At 50.7% G+C, this 19,155-nt stretch overlaps 1 protein-coding gene across 13 annotated transcripts in view; it reads left to right on the top strand.

The window, feature by feature from the left end:
• Nucleotides 1-19,155, top strand: part of JAKMIP3 (Janus kinase and microtubule interacting protein 3) — a 126,443-nt gene that overhangs the window by 83,778 nt on the left and 23,510 nt on the right. For 5 of the 13 annotated variants that reach the window (XM_084800781.1, XM_084800780.1, XM_084800777.1 and 2 more), the window contains 13 exons: nt 450-581; nt 1,751-1,786; nt 2,458-2,517; nt 3,983-4,111; nt 5,419-5,547; nt 6,416-6,499; nt 8,709-8,771; nt 10,567-10,665; nt 11,805-11,903; nt 11,986-12,045; nt 15,071-15,136; nt 15,948-16,016; nt 16,105-16,182. In XM_084800781.1, coding sequence (XP_084656907.1) covers nt 450-581; nt 1,751-1,786; nt 2,458-2,517; nt 3,983-4,111; nt 5,419-5,547; nt 6,416-6,499; nt 8,709-8,771; nt 10,567-10,665; nt 11,805-11,903; nt 11,986-12,045; nt 15,071-15,136; nt 15,948-16,016; nt 16,105-16,182 — 1,104 coding nt within the window. Of the gene's footprint in view, nt 1-449; nt 582-1,750; nt 1,787-2,457; nt 2,518-3,979; nt 4,112-5,418; nt 5,548-6,415; nt 6,500-8,708; nt 8,772-10,566; nt 10,666-11,804; nt 11,904-11,985; nt 12,046-15,070; nt 15,137-15,947; nt 16,017-16,104; nt 16,183-19,155 lie in introns of all 13 variants that reach the window. The other 8 variants (XM_084800774.1, XM_084800775.1, XM_084800773.1 and 5 more) reach the window with 3 other exon arrangements.

Here is a 19,155-nt window from a genome sequence, read left to right as displayed (position 1 = left end):
AGCACCAAGCCAGGTGCCAGGGCAAGCTGCACTCTTACCCCTGCCACTGAGACAGACTGCAGAGTGGTTAGTCCTGTCTGCCTGTTCCTTTGTGCCCTGAAAGTCTCAGAGGCCATGAGGCAAACTAGATTAAGAGTAAGTGACACACTAGGATGTGGTGGGAGTCATGTTGCTAGCCCTTCCAGCCAATAACTCATCTCCTCAGATCCTGAGCTGAAGGAAAAACAGACAGTTCAGGTGGTTTGTCTGGGCTATCTGGGAAGCTACCTGGGGCCTGATGTCTGACCAAGATATAGGTCTTTGTTTCCCCTGTGCTCTGCTGCTCCAAGCCCAAGCAGAACAGTTCTTGACACACCAAGGAAATCTGAACCATCACCCAGGCTGGTAGGGAGGCCCCCAGTTCTTACTATCCAAGTCAGTTACTGTACCCACCACGCTTGGTGTTTCAGAGGCAGAGAGCGGGTATCATCCGGAGACCCAGCTCCTTAAACGACCTTGACCAAAGTCAAGATGAGAGAGAGATCGACTTCCTAAAGCTCCAGATTGTGGAGCAGCAGAACCTCATTGACGAGCTTTCTAAGGTGAGTGTGCTACACTCCCTGCGGCGGCCCTGTGCCCTCTGCAGCAGCTCCTCTGCGGCCCTGTGCCCTCTGGAGCTGCACTCTCCTGACACCCCATGTCCCTCTAGAGAAGTACCCCTGCTAGCCCGCCCTCTGCTCCCATGCTTTTGCCTGCACCCCACCCCTAGCCCCCACATGTCCTCTGTTGCTCCACACCCCAACATACTACACACCCTTTACTCTCCACTGCTGTGTTCTCAACCTCAGTTCCCTAGGGAAGAAATGGAGGTAAGAGAGATCAGGGCTGCATTTGTGGGATCTCCTCAGCTGTCCCTCATCACAGCAACACTTAAAATGACCTTCTCTAATCAGCTCTCTGCCCCTGAGTCTCCTAACACTGTGGAACTCAAAGCCCAAGGCCAGCAGCCCGTGTTGATAACAAGCCACCATAGCCAGATAGTTTAAGAACATGCCATCTAATCTGTTTGGAGACCAAAGACACAAGTCCCAAGTCAAAGAGCAGGTGGCTGCACTCCATCCATGTATTCTGGCAGGGACCACTCCTTCCCCTGGGCAGCTCTTGTGGACTCCAGTGTTCCCGGATGTGGCCATATCTTTCCTCTCAGTACCATAATGTCTCCCTCCTCTTCCGTTTATTAAAGGAACTTTGTCATTTGGGCTTAGGGTCCATCTTAATCTAGTCTGGTCTTATCACAGCATCTTTACTTAATTGTACTTTCAAAGAGCCTATTTGGAGGTCAGGTACCATTCACAGGTTTGGGGACAGAGTTGTGAACACCTTTTGGGGGACTGCCACGTAATTGGTTCCATGTCTCTGTCCTTGTGCCAGCCCCCACACCTCCAGCATGAAAAAGTTTGAAATCCTGGTTGATTTCAAGTACATGACACGGCAGTTTCTGAAGGCCTCTTTCTCCTGCTCTGAGGGAGTAACAGGATACCACTGTGAACAAAGATTCCTGGTGTTCTGGAAGGTTCAAGGAGCTCCCAGAAAAGAGGAAGGAGCGTTAGGGCTCAAACCTCCCTCTGGGGAGTGAGTGTATGGCCTGTAGGTTTCTACCGGCCACGTGACTCTGAGGTTAGCGTTCAGGGACTCTGGGGGGCATTCTGTCTGGCCTCTGCAGAGCAAGGTCTGCACTGCCCACTGTGTGATTGGTGTTTTCTTCCCCTAGACCCTGGAGACAGCAGGCTATGTGAAGAGTGTGTTGGTAAGTACTGATTGGCACTGCCTTGCTTGCCACGTGTTCCCCTTACCCCATGTAGCTGCACGGACCCATTCTGTGCCCATGCCCCCCTGATAGTCTACTCAGAAGCCACTGCATCAGCCTTGAGTGGGACTCACCACAGTACCCCCTGACCAAGCATGCAGTGGTGCCTGGGAGCCAGTTTTTGAGTCATACAGGAACAGCTGCCCCAGGTGACACGACGCCAGCTCCAGTGATTTTCCTAAAGGCCAGAACCAGGAGGCCACCTTTGCCACCCTAACCAGCTTCTCCCAACTCACATGAACAGGCTGTGTTGGCTTTAGCTTCCCCACCTTCAGGACAGTGAAGACACAAGGGTACAGAGTAATTTTGCAATAATGAAGGAGGCAGTGTCTCAGGAATTACTTCTTCATAAACAAGGACCCCTTTCCATGGAGCAGAAGGGACCTGGACCACCCATCCTCTTTGAATGTCGAGTTTTCCCCAAGCCCGGGCCCACCTACATGGAGGCTGCTGGCCTCAGGCTGATGAAGGGTTAATAGTGTCCATGATTGCCTAAACAAGCCATGTCATGGCCAAGACCCCCACGATGTGGTGCAAACCTAAACCTGTGCGCTTGCCAGGCAGCCAGCTGTTCAGCTACTTAAACAGATCTCTCCAACTGGCTTTTGCAGGAACGTGACAAGTTGTTGAGGTACCGGAAACAAAGAAAGAAAATGGCGAAACTACCCAAGGTAAAGGAAGGGGAGGGATCTAACTGGGGAGGGGTGGGGTGGTCTCACAGGTGTGGAGATGGGCAGTGAAACTGTTTCCCTGAGTTGATGTGGGTGAGTTCCCAAGGTCAGAGGTCAGTGTGTAGCCCAGTGGTGTGTACAGCCAGCTGAGGTCAACAGTCAGGGCACTGGACAGACCTGGGACCTCTTCCACCAAGACACCCCCACTCCGTTCTCAGTGTGTGAGAAATGGGAGGAGGTCAAAATCAAAAGCCGGAACACAAAAAGCTGGTGGGGCTTCCGCATGTGCGCGCGCACACACACACACAGATGCTCTTGTAGCACCAGCAGGGGGGACACGAGGGGGACAGCAGGAGGTGAAGCCAAGACGGAGGTGGAGTGGGTGAGAGTGAGAGTCTTCAGAGACAGGATGATGTGACAGGAGACCAGGCCAGTGGTGCAGCTTAAGTTCATAGTCAGAGGCCAGGGGGAGCTGAGATGAAAACACCTCAAGCTTGTGGGAGTTTTGGCTTGCCTCTTTTCTGCACATTTATATGGAGAAATCTGGGAAAGACTGGGGTATGGGGGAAAACCTGCCTAGGAGGGGTGGGGGAAGGTTGGGGAACAGGGAAGTTCTCCTGAAAAGGCAGGACTCCACTAAGCAAGTGTTTGGTGGTCATTGACCTGGAAAGGTGTAGGGTAGCAGTCAGCTCTCAGGACAAAAGCCCAGAGCACTGCTAGGTGGGAGGAAGATGTGGGGAGGGAAATGTGGAAAGAGCCTAGGACAGGTGGTCTGTGAGGCAGCTGCTGGTCATAGGCCCCAGGTGTAAGCCTCCCTGCAAGGTTCTGAAGGAGGGACCAACAGAGAGCCCCAAGGCCACAATGGCTAATCACTGGTGCAGAATCAGTTGGGAAAGAAGGAGATCCTGAATGTGGCTGAAATAAGATGGGGGCCTTCTGGGCTTTGTAGTACTCCTAAGACCTAGATGGATGAAGCTCAGGATTGTGAAGGAAGAGCTTCTCAATCTAGCGAGTAGAGGGGCCAGTTTTGCTTGGTTTCTAGTCAAGGGCAGATATTTGTGAACGTACAGCAGAGAGTGGGTGTGTTTGCGGAGTGAATGCGCTGCAGAGTGGAGCTCACTGTCCACCCCGTGTGAGTTCAGCAGGCAAGAAGGTCACGTCCAGGAACCACTTACCCAGGGACCATGGGCCGCTTCTCCAACTACGCTCCACCATCCTTCCTGCAGGATAGCTAAGCTGGCTAGTAAGGTCCAGACCTCTATCTTGGCCTGTGGGAGACCAGCCCCCAGCCCTTCTTGAAGGACAGCAGCAAGGTTCTGAAAGAGAAGGGTGTGGATTGCACTGAGGCTGCGCAGTTGAGGGGGGCAGCTTCTCAGCTGTGACCCCACACCTGGCCCAAGGAGGCCTAGGGCTGTCCTCCACGCCCAGCTGGGTTTGCACTAATGCATTGCGTTTGGCTCAGAAGCCGGTTGTCGTGGAGACCTTCTTTGGCTATGATGAAGAAGCTTCCTTGGAATCCGATGGTTCTTCCATTTCTTATCAAACTGACAGGACGGATCAGACCCCTTGCACCCCTGAGGATGACCTGGAAGAGGTAATCTGGGTCTCTCATAGAGTCCTTTGACTAACTAGTCCTTAGGGGTCAGTGAGGTACTGGGTCAGGGGTGACAAGGGATAGGGTGGAGGTCTCGTGTTAACCCTGCTCCCTTTGGGTCCTTCTGGCCCATCCCTGGCAGTCCTTCCATGGGCACAGTGACAAACACCATTTATATTACTTGGGTGTGTGGGCTGCTGGGGGCTACTTCTCGCCCCCACTATCTGGTCATGCTTCGTCCCTCCATTCAGCTTGAGTCCCTTATGAGGGGGGGGGGAGCACCAAGTCTCTTCAAAGGAAGGTCTGAACCTCCAAGCAAGAAACCAGTACCAATCCAGGGCCCATCAGGGCCTCCGTGTATCAAGAGGAGCCTTTTAGCGTGTTAAAACAGCCAAGTGTCCTGTCTGGCTAGTCCTTCCCGCCAGACAATGGTCATGTCAAGTCCAGCAACCACCTCAGCTCCCAGGCATAAAAATCAAGATCTGTCTTTGCGGGGACTGCTCTAGCTTGACCAGCCCCTATGGACCAGAAGTGGTGGTTTCCAGCCTTGACCAGGTCCAGTGGCAAGGCTAAGCATGGCCGTCCCTGGTGGATGCCGGAAGTCCGGCCCAAAGACTTTAGGCTACTTATTAGAAACCAAAGCTATCATGGCATATCCACTCCCATCAGCCTTGTGGAAATATCAGTCACCCCTAGATATGGCCTACTCTGAAACTGAGGACTCCTTGGTGACATCAGACCCACATCTGCTCTGTAGCTGTGGCAGCAGCTAGAAGCACATATTCAGGGGGGATTCTGCCAGTGTGAGCCTGAGGTAAACAATCTTGGCACAGGTCTGTGGCGGCTGCACTGTCTGGGACTGCACTCCTTTCACAAAGCTCAGTTGTATATCTCATGACCCATTTCTGCCAGCAGAACTGTGGGGGAGCCTGTTATAAAGTCTATCATAAAGAGCCCCCCCACACCCCCCCAGGTCAGGGCAAATAGGAGTTCCAGCTGAGTTCCCTGGTCACTGGCTACCAACCAATGACGCTTACCCTGGTTTCATCATGGCTAGTTCAGCCACCCACCTCAGGAGTCAAAGGTCACCTCCCAGGAAAGCCTCCTTCCAAGAAGAAGTGGGTCCCAAGTAGTATTCCTCCTCATAGGCTGCAAAGTCTTCCTGACTCGCTTCTTAGATTACACACTATATCTCACTGGGAAGAGTGGAGCCTGGCTGTTTGGGGGTGCTGCTGTATGGGGCCCAGGTTAATGCTATATCTCTCTTTGCACATGTGGTGCTTACGTGGTGCCCCGTGTTTCTCTAGGGCATGGCCAAGGAAGAGACGGAGCTGAGGTTTCGGCAGCTGACCATGGAGTACCAGGCACTGCAGCGAGCCTACGCCTTGCTGCAGGAACAAGTCGGAGGGACGCTGGATGCAGAGCGAGAAGTTAAGGTCTAACTGACTTCTACTCTGCGACGTTCCAACTCCCACTCAGCCTGTCCCCACTTGTCCCCAAGGCCCTACAGGGACACTCCACCTGCTTAGACTTCTGAGCTAAGCTCCTTTATCCCATAGTTACTGGGTCCTGGGTGTTAGCCCTGAAGCCATTAAAAGCCAGTGTTATGGAACCTGAGGCTGGGTCAAATTGAGCTAGCGGTGGGACTGACACAGATGGTAGAAGCACTGACATGGGTGGGAGTCCTTGTCTCCACCAAAGGCTGTAGCTAGGTACACCGGGCCTGCATCCTCAAAGATGTCACCACCTTTGTAGCCTCTGGAGGCACAGAGTTGGGCTAAGGACAGTGGGGGAATCTGGGTTTGTAAGCAGGAGCTGCGAAGCTCCTGTCTGCTCCTCTGGGCATGTCCCGTCAGTCAACATCATCCAGGCAACACTGACCAGCAGGGCTGGGAGTGGATGTGTGTCAGGGTGGTGGTGGGGGTCGGGAGAGGGGTGCATCTGCTGGCTATTGAAGTCAATGAGAGCATCCCATCTCAGGGAGGCACACAGGGACGGGATCTTCCTCACTGCGTTCCAGGGAAAGCCACCTTAGGAACTGTGGCTGGTGGAAGTGGGAGCCCTGGGGAAGTGGGGCTCTCCTAAGCAGACAGCTGTGAGGCCATGGTTCTGGTTGGCCACACTCTTCCTCTTCGCTGTGCAGGGAAAGAGGCAATTCTGCAACTAAGGGTTTTGGGAAAACAATACAACTACTTCTCAATGGGCTGTTCTGAGGCAGAGTGCCCTGCAGCCTGCATCTCTGAGTATGCCTGTCTGTCTGGGCTCCTAGAGAAAATTTGATGTATTCTTCCTCCTATCCTACAGACCCGTGAGCAGATGCAAGCAGAAATACAGAGAGCGCAGACGCGGGTGGAGGACCTGGAAAAGGCACTGGCTGAGCAGGGGCAGGTGAGCTCCTCTGGTTGCTTGTGGAGTTAACATCTTATATCTGTACTAGGGCATCCTGGGATAGGCATGGCCCTCAGTGGTTTCCAAGTTTCCGGTTCAAGAAGGATGGAAGGGGATGAGCACACACCTATATAGGAACTGTTCACTGCATGCTGCGAAGCTGAGCAGATAATAGCATATGTCACAGTTTCTAATATCCGGAAGGAATGCCCTAGGATGCTGCGAGTGAAGCAGGGATTTGCCTCCCCACAGAACAAGGCATCTCCTTGGCTTTTCCACTACTGTTCTGAGCCAGGGCCAGAACTCCAGGACTTCCTACATACCTTCACCATAGGCATCAGAGGGGGACGCCTCAAGCTACTTGTGGCTTAGCCCTAGACCCATTATCCCCCTGGAATGAAATGGCTCAAGATTTTTAAAAAATCATTCCCTATTATACCAGAACACCACCTCCAGATACTTCAGTCCCATAGAGGGATCTGTCCCCAGTGGCCATGCTCCCATGGCCCGTGTCCAGCCCCAATACCAGCTGGCTCTCAATGTATTAAATGCTAGACGAACACGCAGGAAGACACCCTATGGACAGCATCCCCAGGATTCGGTGCCGTAGAACCACTTGTCTCTTGGCACACAGAACCCACTTGCCTCCGTTCCCTGGTCACCGTGCATCGATGGTGTTCGGACCACACCATGCCTGGCCTAGTCAGCACAGACGAGCCGTGTCCCAGGTGGCTGCTGTTCTGCTGTTTGTGTTAGAAGAAGGAAAGTGGTCAGGGAAGAGGGATAAGAACATCATGCTCCAAGCGCCATCCCTAATCCAGACGCTAGCTCCAATTGATAACCACTTGTAAAGAAGATTGATTTTCTCACTGGGCATTCAAATCACTCTTTTTAAAAAATATATTTTATTTAATTTTAATTTATGTCTGTTCGTGTGGGAGTGTCGGATCTTGGAGTTACAGACAGTTGTGAGCTGCCATGTGGGTGCTGGGAATTGAACCCGGGTACTTTGGAAGAGCAGGCAGTGCTCTTAACCACTAAGCCAGCCCTCCAGCCCTCAAATCACTCTTAAGGGCAGGTCCCAGGCCCAGCAGTAAATGGCAAACACAAAACAAAATCAATGTTTTTTGTTTGTTTGTTTGTTTTTTAAAGACCTTACGGGTCTTTTGCTGGTATATTCTGGTTTCTGGTTTGGGGTTTTTATAGGATTTCTGTGTGTGCAAATGTGTGTGTTTCTATGTCAATATGTGTTTCATGTACTTTTTCCTTGGCTCTTTTTTTTCCTGTTTGGTTGTATTGTCCTATTTTGGTTTGTTTGTTTTTATAATTATTTCTTTTTAGATACCTGTTTGTTTTGTAGTGAGAGAGAGAAAGAAAGGGTGTGGATTTAGATGTGTGGGGAAGTGGGGAGAATGTGGGAGGAGTTTCAAGGAGAAACCCTAACCAGCACACATTGTATGAAAAAAAATCTATTTTCAATATTAAAAAAATAAATAAAAGATCACCACCAGGCAGTGGTGGTGCATGCCTTTAATCCCAACACTTGGGAGGCAGAAACAGGTGTATTGCTGTGAGTTCAAGGCCAGCCTGGTCTACAAAGCAAGTCCATGGCAGCCAAGGCTACACAGAAAAACCCTGTCTCAAAAAACAAAAAAAAAGATCACCATGTCCTTCATAGTCTAGACCTGATCCGGTCACACCTCTGCAGGGCTTTGTGGGGAAGAACTTCCCAATGAAGTGTCTAAGGCAGCCTGCTATCTTCCCAACACGGCTTCAAACTTAAGAATGCTGGTGGAAGGTGGACATTGGGTTGTTATCTTGAGTGTATAGTGGACAGGACTCCACTCTGCATTGCCACCACTTCCCACTTGCCTGAGTCTTCACTCTCCCCCAAGTCAGGGACTGGACTTGTGACAGTTACACTTCACTGAGAGCCTGGTCCAGTAACCCTGGCCTGGGATGCTGTCTGTATAGTAGCACATGACACCATGGCAATGCCCTCTTGATGCAGGCCTAGTTATACCTGATTTCTTTTCAAGACCTTAGAGAGAGTGGGCACCGCACAAAGGTTTTCCTTACCGTTCACTGCCCATAGTTGGCCATTGTGAAAGCAGGTTCTGGTGTGCCCAGTTCTGCCCAGTCCCTGGAGGTGTCCCTGCCGTGGTCTCCTGCAGGGCACTCATGTCTGCATTCCAATTCTATTTTCAAGGATATGAAGTGGATTGAGGAGAAGCAAGCGTTGTACCGAAGGAATCAAGAGCTTGTAGAAAAGGTATGCCCCGCCTCCCAGCTGTGCATGCATCTGGAAAGACACCTTTATGCTTGTGGAGTATGTGGGAGACATTGTGGGCTGGTAGTAGACTTGGGCATACATTCCAGGCCTTTCTCTGGTTCACCTTGTAGCCGCCCAAGACATGCCACTTTCTGGATGAGGAGACCAGGGCTGCTTCTCCCAGGTCTGACAGAGCTGTGTCTGCTGTCATTGTAGTAACTGCTGATGAGTAAGGATGGCTGGAGAGGTCACTGAAACCATCCTGTTTTGAGCCATGTGGATCAGGGAACTTCTAACAAAGTTCACCATGAGGCTGAATGTCCTCAGGTTACATCCCTTACAGCCCCTTTGAGAGTCCCCAGGTGAACCTGCAATTTTGTTCCTGACTGTGCAACTCAGGACACCACCTAGTAGCACCACCAGCTATGGGCTCTCTTGGTCTCTGATAATAAGAGACTCAAAAAATGTCAACCCCATTTTCATGGCGTAGCTTTATTGGCTGTGATATACTCTATCTAATTAAAACAGGTCAGAAAATACATGAGAAGAGCCCCCACATTATTCTTACTGGGGCCTCAGCAGCCTCCTGGTACTACCATACCTTCCGCTAGGTGGGCCTGGACAGGAAAGGGGTGATTCCATTAGCAGTACACACTGCCATTCATGCACACCCACATTTAAATGCTCACGTGTACAGCCAGATGCTCACGCCCATTTAAAATCTGTGATCTCCAGGGAGCTGAAGGAATGATAGTTGGTAAAGAGCTTGCTGAGCAAGGATGAGGGCCTGGGTTTGGATCCCAGCAGGCCCGCAAAGCTGGGTGCTACAGCGTGTATCTACAATCTCAGCACCAGGGTGTTGGAGACAGGAGGGTCTCTGGGGCTTATCAGCCAGCTGAATCGGTAAATTCTAAAAGTAAAACCCTGTATCAAAAGACAAAACAGAGATTGAGGGAGATCCTTTGTGCCAACTTCTGGCATCCATATGCACACATGTAGATGTGCAGATCACACACTGGTGTGCACACATACCTACACAGATGCATACACCTGTGCTCTCCTCTGGAGATGATGAGCACAGAGTCACAGTCCTCTATCTGCAGTGCTTTACAGCTTTGCTCAGTACTGGCACTGTGGAACTTCAGCACTCAGTACCGAGTCATGGCTAACTTGGCTCACTCACAGGATGTCCACAGTGCTGGTTTCTTGAATATTAGGACAAATTTACGGGCCTCTAAGTTCAGTGCTGGGAGAGATGGCTACAGCCGCCTGCTCCACAGTGAGCCTCCTGTCTCCATGGAGCTGCTGAGGATGTGAACCATTGGCGGCAGACACTGTGTTAACCTTTGGGTTTTGTCTTGTTTTGTGATGCCAATGATCAAACCTGGGGCCTAGTTCATGCGCCCTGCCACTTAACACTGAGCTACATGCACTGAGCTACTGTGCATTCACTCTCAGGAAGGCGGGACCCTACATCAGGTTCACTCAGTACTAGCCCTAATTAAACACACCTGAGTTATCCATGTCACATCTGGAGCATGGCCAGGTAATCACACACCTGTTTATTCCTCCCACTGGGGTCATGAAGCAGCCTGAGCTCCAGGAATTGCACATGGAATTGTCCTCAATAGCTTCCTTCCTTCTCCATCTTTGTGGAGCCTGTTTCTCTGGACAGCCTTGTTCCAGGCAAGCACCCTGTTCTCACAGAAGCAAGCAGATGACCAGAAAGCTAGTCTCTGCGTCTTCTTGAGGGAATCAGATGCCATCTAACCTTATCCGCTTTCCTGTTCTTCAGATAAAACAGATGGAGACAGAGGAGGCCAGGCTGAAGCACGAGGTCCAGGATGGAAAGGACCAGAATGAGCTGTTGGAATTCAGGATCCTGGAGCTTGAGGTAGGGTAGGCTAAGGGGGCGGGGCACCCAAGCAGGTGGGCTGCAGGGCCATGAGCTGGCCTCCTCTTCTCAGACCTCTCAGCTCTTTTGAGTCTATAAATAGAATCCCAAAGGCCACATGGGGAAGAGAAAGAGGCCAGAGGGAGTCAACTGTGTATCTCCCAGGAAGGATGGGGCAGATGAGTAAAGTGAGGTCACCAGGGTAGGGATGAGGGGTGACAAGCAAGAAGCCATCATTGTAAAGGGAAAGGAAAACAAAACAAACAGAAAGCTCAGGACTGCTTCCAGACCTACGACCTCAGCAAAGCACTGTGGCTGCAGCTGAACTGAGGTGACCCATAGCAGGGACAGCCCAGCAGACATCCGTTCTTATTCATAGAAGCTGCTCCATAGGGGAGTGGTATCAACTTTGCCCTGCTGTCCCCCGACCTGTGCCCTCCCCTGGGACCTACAGAGGAGGAGAGGCAGCGATTCTTGTGAGAAGGTCAAGCTATGCATGGGGGGCAGGTCACCCTGCCACCTTTCACTGTGAAGACAGATGAGCAGTGTGGCTCACTAAGTCCAGAGGAAATTATTGCACAGGTGTGTCCTTGATGGACGTTCCCACACAGCCCTGAGTCCAGATCGATCGACTGCTCAGAGTCCTCCCATCTACCTTCCTAGGCACCAGAAGGCTATGAAGCTTGTTGGCTGCTCTCCATGAGTCCTAAGCTCCGGTGTGTGTCCTTTGTCTAAGGCCCACAAGCACCATCAGTGGTCTCCAGTGCTCATTTTGCAAGTCCCATAGGTGACTACCTGAGATCTGTCCTCTAAGCCTCCTCTTCTCCCTGGGACTTGGGGATGGAAGAGCAAGTGAACCATAAAGTAGTTCCATAGGCCACACTGCCAGGGCTCCATGAAGCCAGCATCCTACCATCTGGGGCAGCAAGCACACAGAGACAATCTTCTAGGCAAATCCATGGAAGTTTCTGTCCAAGGACTGACTCTACCAGAGCTGAGTGTGGGACACATCATCTTGACTCCTAATAGGGGGTCTTGGTCAGTGCTCCCCTGGCCCCAGCTCAGGACAGCAGAGAAAGAGGCAATAGGGCAAGGCCAGGCCACCCCTGCCACGCCCAACCTTCTGCTCTTTGTCTCAGGAGAGGGAGAGGAAGTCACCTGCCATCAACTTCCATCATACACCTTTCGTGGACGGGAAGAGCCCCCTGCAGGTGTATTGTGAAGCCGAAGGTGTGACGGTAAGACGCTCCCCTCCTGCACCTCCTGTGGTCCACCCAGCTGCCGCTCACACACTGCCCTGTTTCTCTGTCTGCCTCCTAGGACATCCTGGTCACAGAGCTGATGAAGAAGCTAGATATCCTGGGGGATAACGCCGTAAGTGTATGTTGCTCTCCTGACTTGTGCATGCCTCTTCATGCTGACCACCCCAGCCCAGCCCTCAGGCCCAGGGGCCCCTTGAGCCTACTCCAGTCCCATCACAGGCTACCCTGGACAAAGACCTTCCCTGAGGTGAAGAGCCTGCTTGGAACAGCCCCCTGAATTTGGGGAAAGTCTGATCTTGGCTCATTGTTTCTATACCCATAGGGCCCAGCCTTCCAGTCCTTGCTACTTCCGGTCACACGTGCTGTGTCTGGACCCTCTTTGGATCATAGCTCTTGGACGACTGCAGCAGGCTGTTTGGGGGAGGGTGTTGTTCTCAGGCAACTCAGGATCATTGGGATTCTCAGTTCCTTGATGTAGGGATGCAAGTAGAGTCTTAGGCAATCTCCAAAGCTAATGTGGAGAAAAGTTCCAGTTTCTACAGCAAACTCCTCAAAAGCCTATTCATTACCACCCACCCATCATTTCATCGTCTGTCCACCATCTATACATATATACATCCACATATCTTTCACTCATATCCATCTTCTACCCAGCCATTATTTGTCTTCGATCTACTCATCAATTCCTTCTACATCAATCTATCCTTTCATCATCTTCTGTCTACCATCCCTACCATTTCCCACCCACCCACCCTTTATCCATCCATCTATCCATTTCCATCCATGCTATGCTCTGTTTACCACATATCTATCCATCTATCTTCTTTCCATCCATCCCTTTCTTTCTTTCTTTCTTTTTTTTTTTTTTTTTTCAAGACAGGGTTTCTCTGTGTAGCCTTGGCTGTCCTGGACTCACTTTGTAGACCAGGCTGGCCTCGAACTCACAGCGATCCGCCTGCTTCTGCCTCCCGAGTGCTGGGATTAAAGGCGTGCGCCACCACGCCCGGCCCATCCATACATCTTAGTTGCACTCATCTGCCCTCTATCAGCCCTCCTTCCCTACCTCCCTTCACCTTCTCTCTTTTTCCCTCCATCCTGCATTCACTTATCTATTTATCCTCCACTTGTTATCAGACACTTGTTGATCTGTCCCACTCCCCCTGTGTCAGGCTTGGTGTTGACAGGAACCTTTCTCTTTATCTACCCGTTTCCTGGGAAGCAGTGAGGAGCAGAGCTGGGAGACTCACCTTCAGGGAGTTCCTTGAGGCCATGTCTACCCCTTAACCACTCGTGGTGGTCTTCTTACAGATGGTGAATCCCCATACCATAGCGAGGATAGCTACCTTGGGGTCTAGCCTTAGATGTAAGTTCTGCCATAGATTCTAACTTCTGGTTTCCTGCTAGAGAAACTGAAGCCTCAGAAGGTTACACAGCTGATTTAATGGCAGTTAGGGTAAAGGTCCCATCCAGTTGCATGTCAGGGTTCTTCCTTAACCCAGTAGCTGCTCATTTAAAAGTACCACTTAGCATGATTACCCCAGGATCATCATATAGCCTCTGAGGTCACTCTCATAGACCACAGGGCAGATAAGGGTTACAATCAGCAGGAATATGGACAGATATGGACTCACACTTAGGAGACCTTGTCAGTCCCTACTGCACTTGTCACAGTCCAACAGTGTGTTGTGCAGACTCTAAGCTTGTGAGCCTTTTCTGGAAGCACTCAGTGGCTTTGCTAGTGAGGAACCAAGTGACTAGATAGTCACAGTACATGAGTGATATGGCTGCCATCATCAGAAACAAATCCCAGAGCATTTCCTACCTGCCTCAGGTTCCTCAGGAGCCAGGACGCCAAGGGCAGAGTAGAGAAAGCAGTAAGGCCGGAAGCCCATCCATAATTGCAGATGGTACTGCTCAAGCTGTTGCAGTCATTCTGCTGTCACCTGGGGCAGAGAGGGCTGCAGACTAATCAAACAGCACTCTGACAAAGCCGGGCTTTAGGACATGATCTCTAGGGGTCAGAGGGTTAGACTGGCATGCTAAAAAAGGACACCAAGAGCACTTCAACCTGTTTTGAATCATCCAAGTAGTCAACCTCCTCAACAGTCATTATCCTGCCCAGCAGACAAAGCTATGGCCACCCAGCTCTGCCTTTAGGAAGAAATGAGTTTCTAGAAGCTTCTAAAAGAGTCTAGGAGGAATGGAGAAGAGTAAGAGAGATGACGAGAAGCAAGGAAGGATGAGGAGCAGAAATGCTGAGTGAGGAGGTGTGTGAGGGAGAAGAGTACGGGTGTAGGGAGTAATGGATACTGAGGCCCCCCCACTAGTATATAAGGCCGACACCGTGCCTATCCCCGGGAGTGCAGCCACATGCCTGCCTGCCTGCCAGAGCAGTGATGTGTGAGGAATCTCATTCTGACTGAGGTTGGGGAAAGGAAAGAGACACCTTCCTTTATGGAGCTCACCTTCCAGGAGGGAAGAGCTAGTTTCCTGAGTGAGCCAGTCATAGACATTCTAGAGAGGGGGCGCCCCTGTTCTAGCCTTAGCTGGCCATAGCCCCTGATCCTCTTGGTTCGTCGCATGTGGGAACTGGGCAGCCAGATCTGATGCAGCTGGCAGCCTTACTCTGAGTGTGTGGCTGGCCACATCCAGATAGAGGACCCAGTTGTCCACAAAGTCAGACAAATACTGAGATTTGACCACCTAAGGGAAGACCACCTAGAAGCTCTTTGGGGGGAAAAAAACCACCAAAAAAGCAAAAACAAAAACCCCACAGAAACTGGGATCATTTTTACAGCCATGGATACTTAATCCTCACTATGGCTACAAGTGCATAGTTCTGGCTTTAAGTAAAGATAGGGCAGGCCAGAGAAACACTTGTCTCCAAGATGTAGTTTAAGCCTGTCTGCTGGTTATGCAGCCCCGTATGGTTCACTTAGACTTTCGATGTTCTGGCAGCGGGAGGGAAGGGTGATGTGCACAGTGACCCAGAGTGGACAAGATGGGGGTAAAAGGCATCAGAGATGCAGTGGATAATGGCATGCATAAAAGTACCTTTAGCCCCAGCTCCATGTCCCTTCATCACCCACCCCCACCCCACCCCCACCTCTGACTTTGACTCTGTGTTCTGCTTTTGTGCACAGAATCTGACCAATGAGGAACAAGTGGTTGTCATTCAAGCCAGGACAGTCCTGACCTTGGCAGAGAAGGTAACAAGGGCTTTGTGGACATCTGAGAGGGGGCCAGGGTCCTGTAGATAGATACTCTCCCTGGAAGGAGGGCCTTCAGGGCAGAGGCATGGTCCCTGGGTCTTTCTTGTCCATCTGGGGAACTGACCCCCACAGGTCAAACAGCCCTGCTATATACCTCTGCAGAGAGGAGATGCAGCCAAACACTGGTCCAAACAGCTCTTCCTCCACCTCCTCCCACAGATGCTACCCCAATGCTGACTTCCACCTCCACCTCCTCCCACAACACTGCCCCGTTGCTGACTCCCCTCTCTATCTCATCCCAGAAGTTGGAAGCTGGGTGGAGTCTGTAAAACTGACAGTGGTCCTTGGTTCCCTGATCTAATTCTGTTTAGCCTCCCAGCCTCATCCTGGTCCTGCCCTTAGCCTAGACTTGCTCAGTGGGCCACCAGCTCTTCCTCAGCCCTCCAGCCATGCAGGAAAAGGGGATCTCAGTAAACAAAGATATTGAGAAACTGACCATCCAATTTGTCCTGGTGGAGTTCTAAGATGTGCCTGCTCCTGCTGCTCCCCAAACCAAATGTCCCTTCTCGCCCAGGGAAGGCAGGAGTAGCAGGTGTTCTGAATGTCAGGTGGATGGTTAGTGGGTCCTGGATCTGGCTGGGTACCTGGAGCCCACTATGCCAGCTAAATTCTAACTCCCCTTCCATAGCCAGGCCTCTCTTGATCGTCTTCTAGGCGATCTCCTTAGAGTTGGGGGGGGGTGTTGGCATTGATATTTGTAGGGAGATGCTAGGAGTCACTGTCATCTGTTCATTGTGTTTGTGCCCAGTGGCTCCAGAGGATTGAAGAGACAGAGTCAGCACTACAGCGGAAAATGGTAGATCTGGAGAGCGAGAAGGTCAGTGCAATCTCCCCGAGCGCCCCTGAAACTGATGTTACCAGGTCTGAGTACCTGAGGCCAAGATCTGTGGCCCTCTGTGTTTCAGGAACTGTTCAGTAAGCAGAAAGGCTACCTGGATGAGGAGCTGGACTACAGGAAGCAGGCGCTGGACCAAGCCCACAAGGTGAGAGGCGTGGCAGACATCTGCCTGCTTATCCATCCCAGTGAACATCCTGGAGGCCTGGGCAGCCAGGCTCAAACCCCTTAAGAGGCACCAAGACAGGATGTGTGGTCACTCTCTGCCTTTCTCAGCCTGAGTTCTGATGACGTGTTACTGTTCATTCAGCAAATACTTCAAGAGTGCAGGTGCAGGCGACTTACACAGACACATGAGTGTGAGTGCAATCACAGGAGGACTCACATGGACACATGAGTGTGAGTGCAAGCACAGAGGGATACGCATGGACACATAGTGTGAGTACAAGCACAGGGAGACTCACATGGACACAGGGGTGTAGGCACATTGAGAACTAGTAGATACACTGATTTAGTTGATATGGCAATTAGTGAGAACATAGTGTATTTAGGAGTTAACTGAACACAGCTGAACGTTCATAGGGAACATGAATCTACTGGAGACCTCCCATTGTTCATCAGAAACTAACTCAGAGAAATGCAAGTTTGACCTGTGCTGTCTATCCGGTCATTCTTTGGGGAGTCTAACCTAAAGGGAATATTTCTGTTTAAAGAGAACATTGAAAGCCCAATGATGTTTCATCATTATCTATGTTAGTCTGCATTCTGTTGCTATTAAAAAAAAATACTCAAGATCAGGTAATGTGTAAAGAAGACAGGTCTATTTAGCTCACGGTTCTGGAACCTGAAAGTCCAAAATTGGGCAACTACATCTGCTGGTAAAGAATCTGTTTGTCGCCGGGTGGTGGTGGCTCACGCTTTAATTCCAGCACTCAGGAGGCAAGAGACAGGCAGATCACTGTGAGTTCAAGGACAGCCTGGTCTACAAAGCAAGTCCAGGACAGCCAAGGCTACACAGAGAGACCCTGTCTCGAAAACCCCCCAAAGAAGAATCTGTTTGTCTTCCAACATGGCATCATGGCAAGAGTATGTGGAGAAGGGAGAGACCATGACAAGCCAGCCAGCCAGAGAGATTTGGAGGCCAAGGTTGCCCGTTTTTTTAGCAATCCACTTCTGAGTCCCTGAGAGCCACACTGAGTCCTTCGGAGGATAGTACCCTGATGACTAAATGGTCTCTACCACCTTAGTACCAGTATGTTCGGAACCAAACTTCTGGCACCCAAAACCTCCAGAGACACACTCAAACCATTTCTAGACCAGGCAGCACTTGTGTCGCTCCTGACAAGCCAGTCCTTGCTAGCATCAGCTTGAGAGACTAAGGAGTTGCACTGGAACATTTGCTAACCTTTCTGTTCCAAGGATACTGACCTCAGTCAAGTGCTGGGCCATAGTTGGTGAAACAAGGACACTTAATGATGAGAGTTCCTAGGGGAAACCAAAGCCCACATATTCTCTCTAGGAGTTAGTTACACTTGATAGGGTTGTTATCTTGCAGACTGTATCTTGTCCAGTTGAGTGTCCTTAAAGGTACAGAGAGGCTATGGCAATAGCTCAGAAACAGCGTCTAGTCATCTAAGTGTGCCTGAGAGCAGGTACGGGCATTGGAGCATGACAACATCTGAGTTTGGCCTTATTGGCACTCACTAGCAGGGAGACCAGAGGCTGGTGCCTTTGCCCCTCTTGACAAGTAAAGATATCCGACTCTTCCTCCTGAAATTGCTAGGAGAATCAAAGACCAACTCTGGTCTGAGTCCAGCACATTGCTAGGATGTCTTTGTGGGTTGTCATACACACTGCTACATGCTGAGCAATTGCAGTTCTGCTAGGGTTTGTAACTATAGCTATCTGCTCAGCAGTACAGTATGTGGGTTTCCGGTGCCTGGGGTGAGCATAGAGCCTCCTCTAGGTTGAAAATTGGGTTTGTGAATATTAGGTTCTGTGAGAGAAGCTGCCTCCCCAGGATAGTTAATATCACACCCCTGTCACTACACATACAGCTGACTCCCTGCTATACGGGAGAGGACACTGCCAGGGAGCACCTAGGCCCTGGTCAGATAAATTGAAAACTATTGCCCCCAAACACTACCTGGGTAACCCACCCAACAGGTAGTCCTGATGATTCCGAGGAGACCTGTTTGGCTGCTTGAAGTATAGGAGAGCCGACTGCGGTGAAAATGTTCCTTCTTGAGACTCAGTTCAAGCGGGGAGATCTCAGAGCCACGAGGATAAGGATGACTAAGCATAGTGGTGATGGGGATGATGGCAGTGGTAGTGATTATGGTGATGGTGGTGGTGATGGTGGTGGTGGTGATGGTGGTGGTGATGGGGATGATGACAGTGGTAGTGATTATGGTGATGGTGGTGGTGATGGTAGTGGTGATGGTGATGGTGGTGATGATGGTGGTGGTGATGGTGATGGTGGTGGTGATGGTGATGGTGGTGAGGATGATGACAGTGGTAGTGATTATGGTGATGATGAAGGTGATGGTGGTGGTGATGGTGGTGGTGATGGTGATGGTGGTGGTGATGGTATTTGGAGTGACAGGAGCAGCTGTAGTAATGATGGTAGCGATGACGATTACAGTGGTGGTGATGGTAAGATGATAATGATGGTAGTGGAAATGAGAGGGGTGACTGTAGTGATGATGGTGGGGACGGTGACAGTGGTGGTGGCAATGCTGATTAATGCTGACTAATGTCATGATGGTGGCAGTATGGTGAGAATGGTGATAATGGTGATGATGGTGGTGATTATAATGATGGTAGCCATGATGATGGTGCGAGCAGTGATGGTGATGGTAGCAATGGTGATGGTGGTGAAGGTGCTGGTGCTGCTGATAGTAGCAATGATGACGATGATAATAGTGGTAACTGCGCTGATGCTCATGGTAGCTGTGGTGATGGTGGTAATGCTGACTCATGGTCATGATGGTGGTAGGTATGGTGATAATCATAATGATAATGATGGTGGTAATGACGTGATGATGATGGCTTCCAGTTTTGGTGCCATCCTAGGTTTTCAAAATTTATTGTTCGAACACAGCTCTCTTTATTGTAGTAC

Source organism: Acomys minous (genome assembly GCF_964271855.1).
Source record: "Acomys minous genome assembly, chromosome: 2".
NCBI lineage: Eukaryota > Metazoa > Chordata > Mammalia > Rodentia > Muridae > Acomys > Acomys minous.
This window is presented reverse-complemented; position numbering and strand designations above follow the sequence as displayed.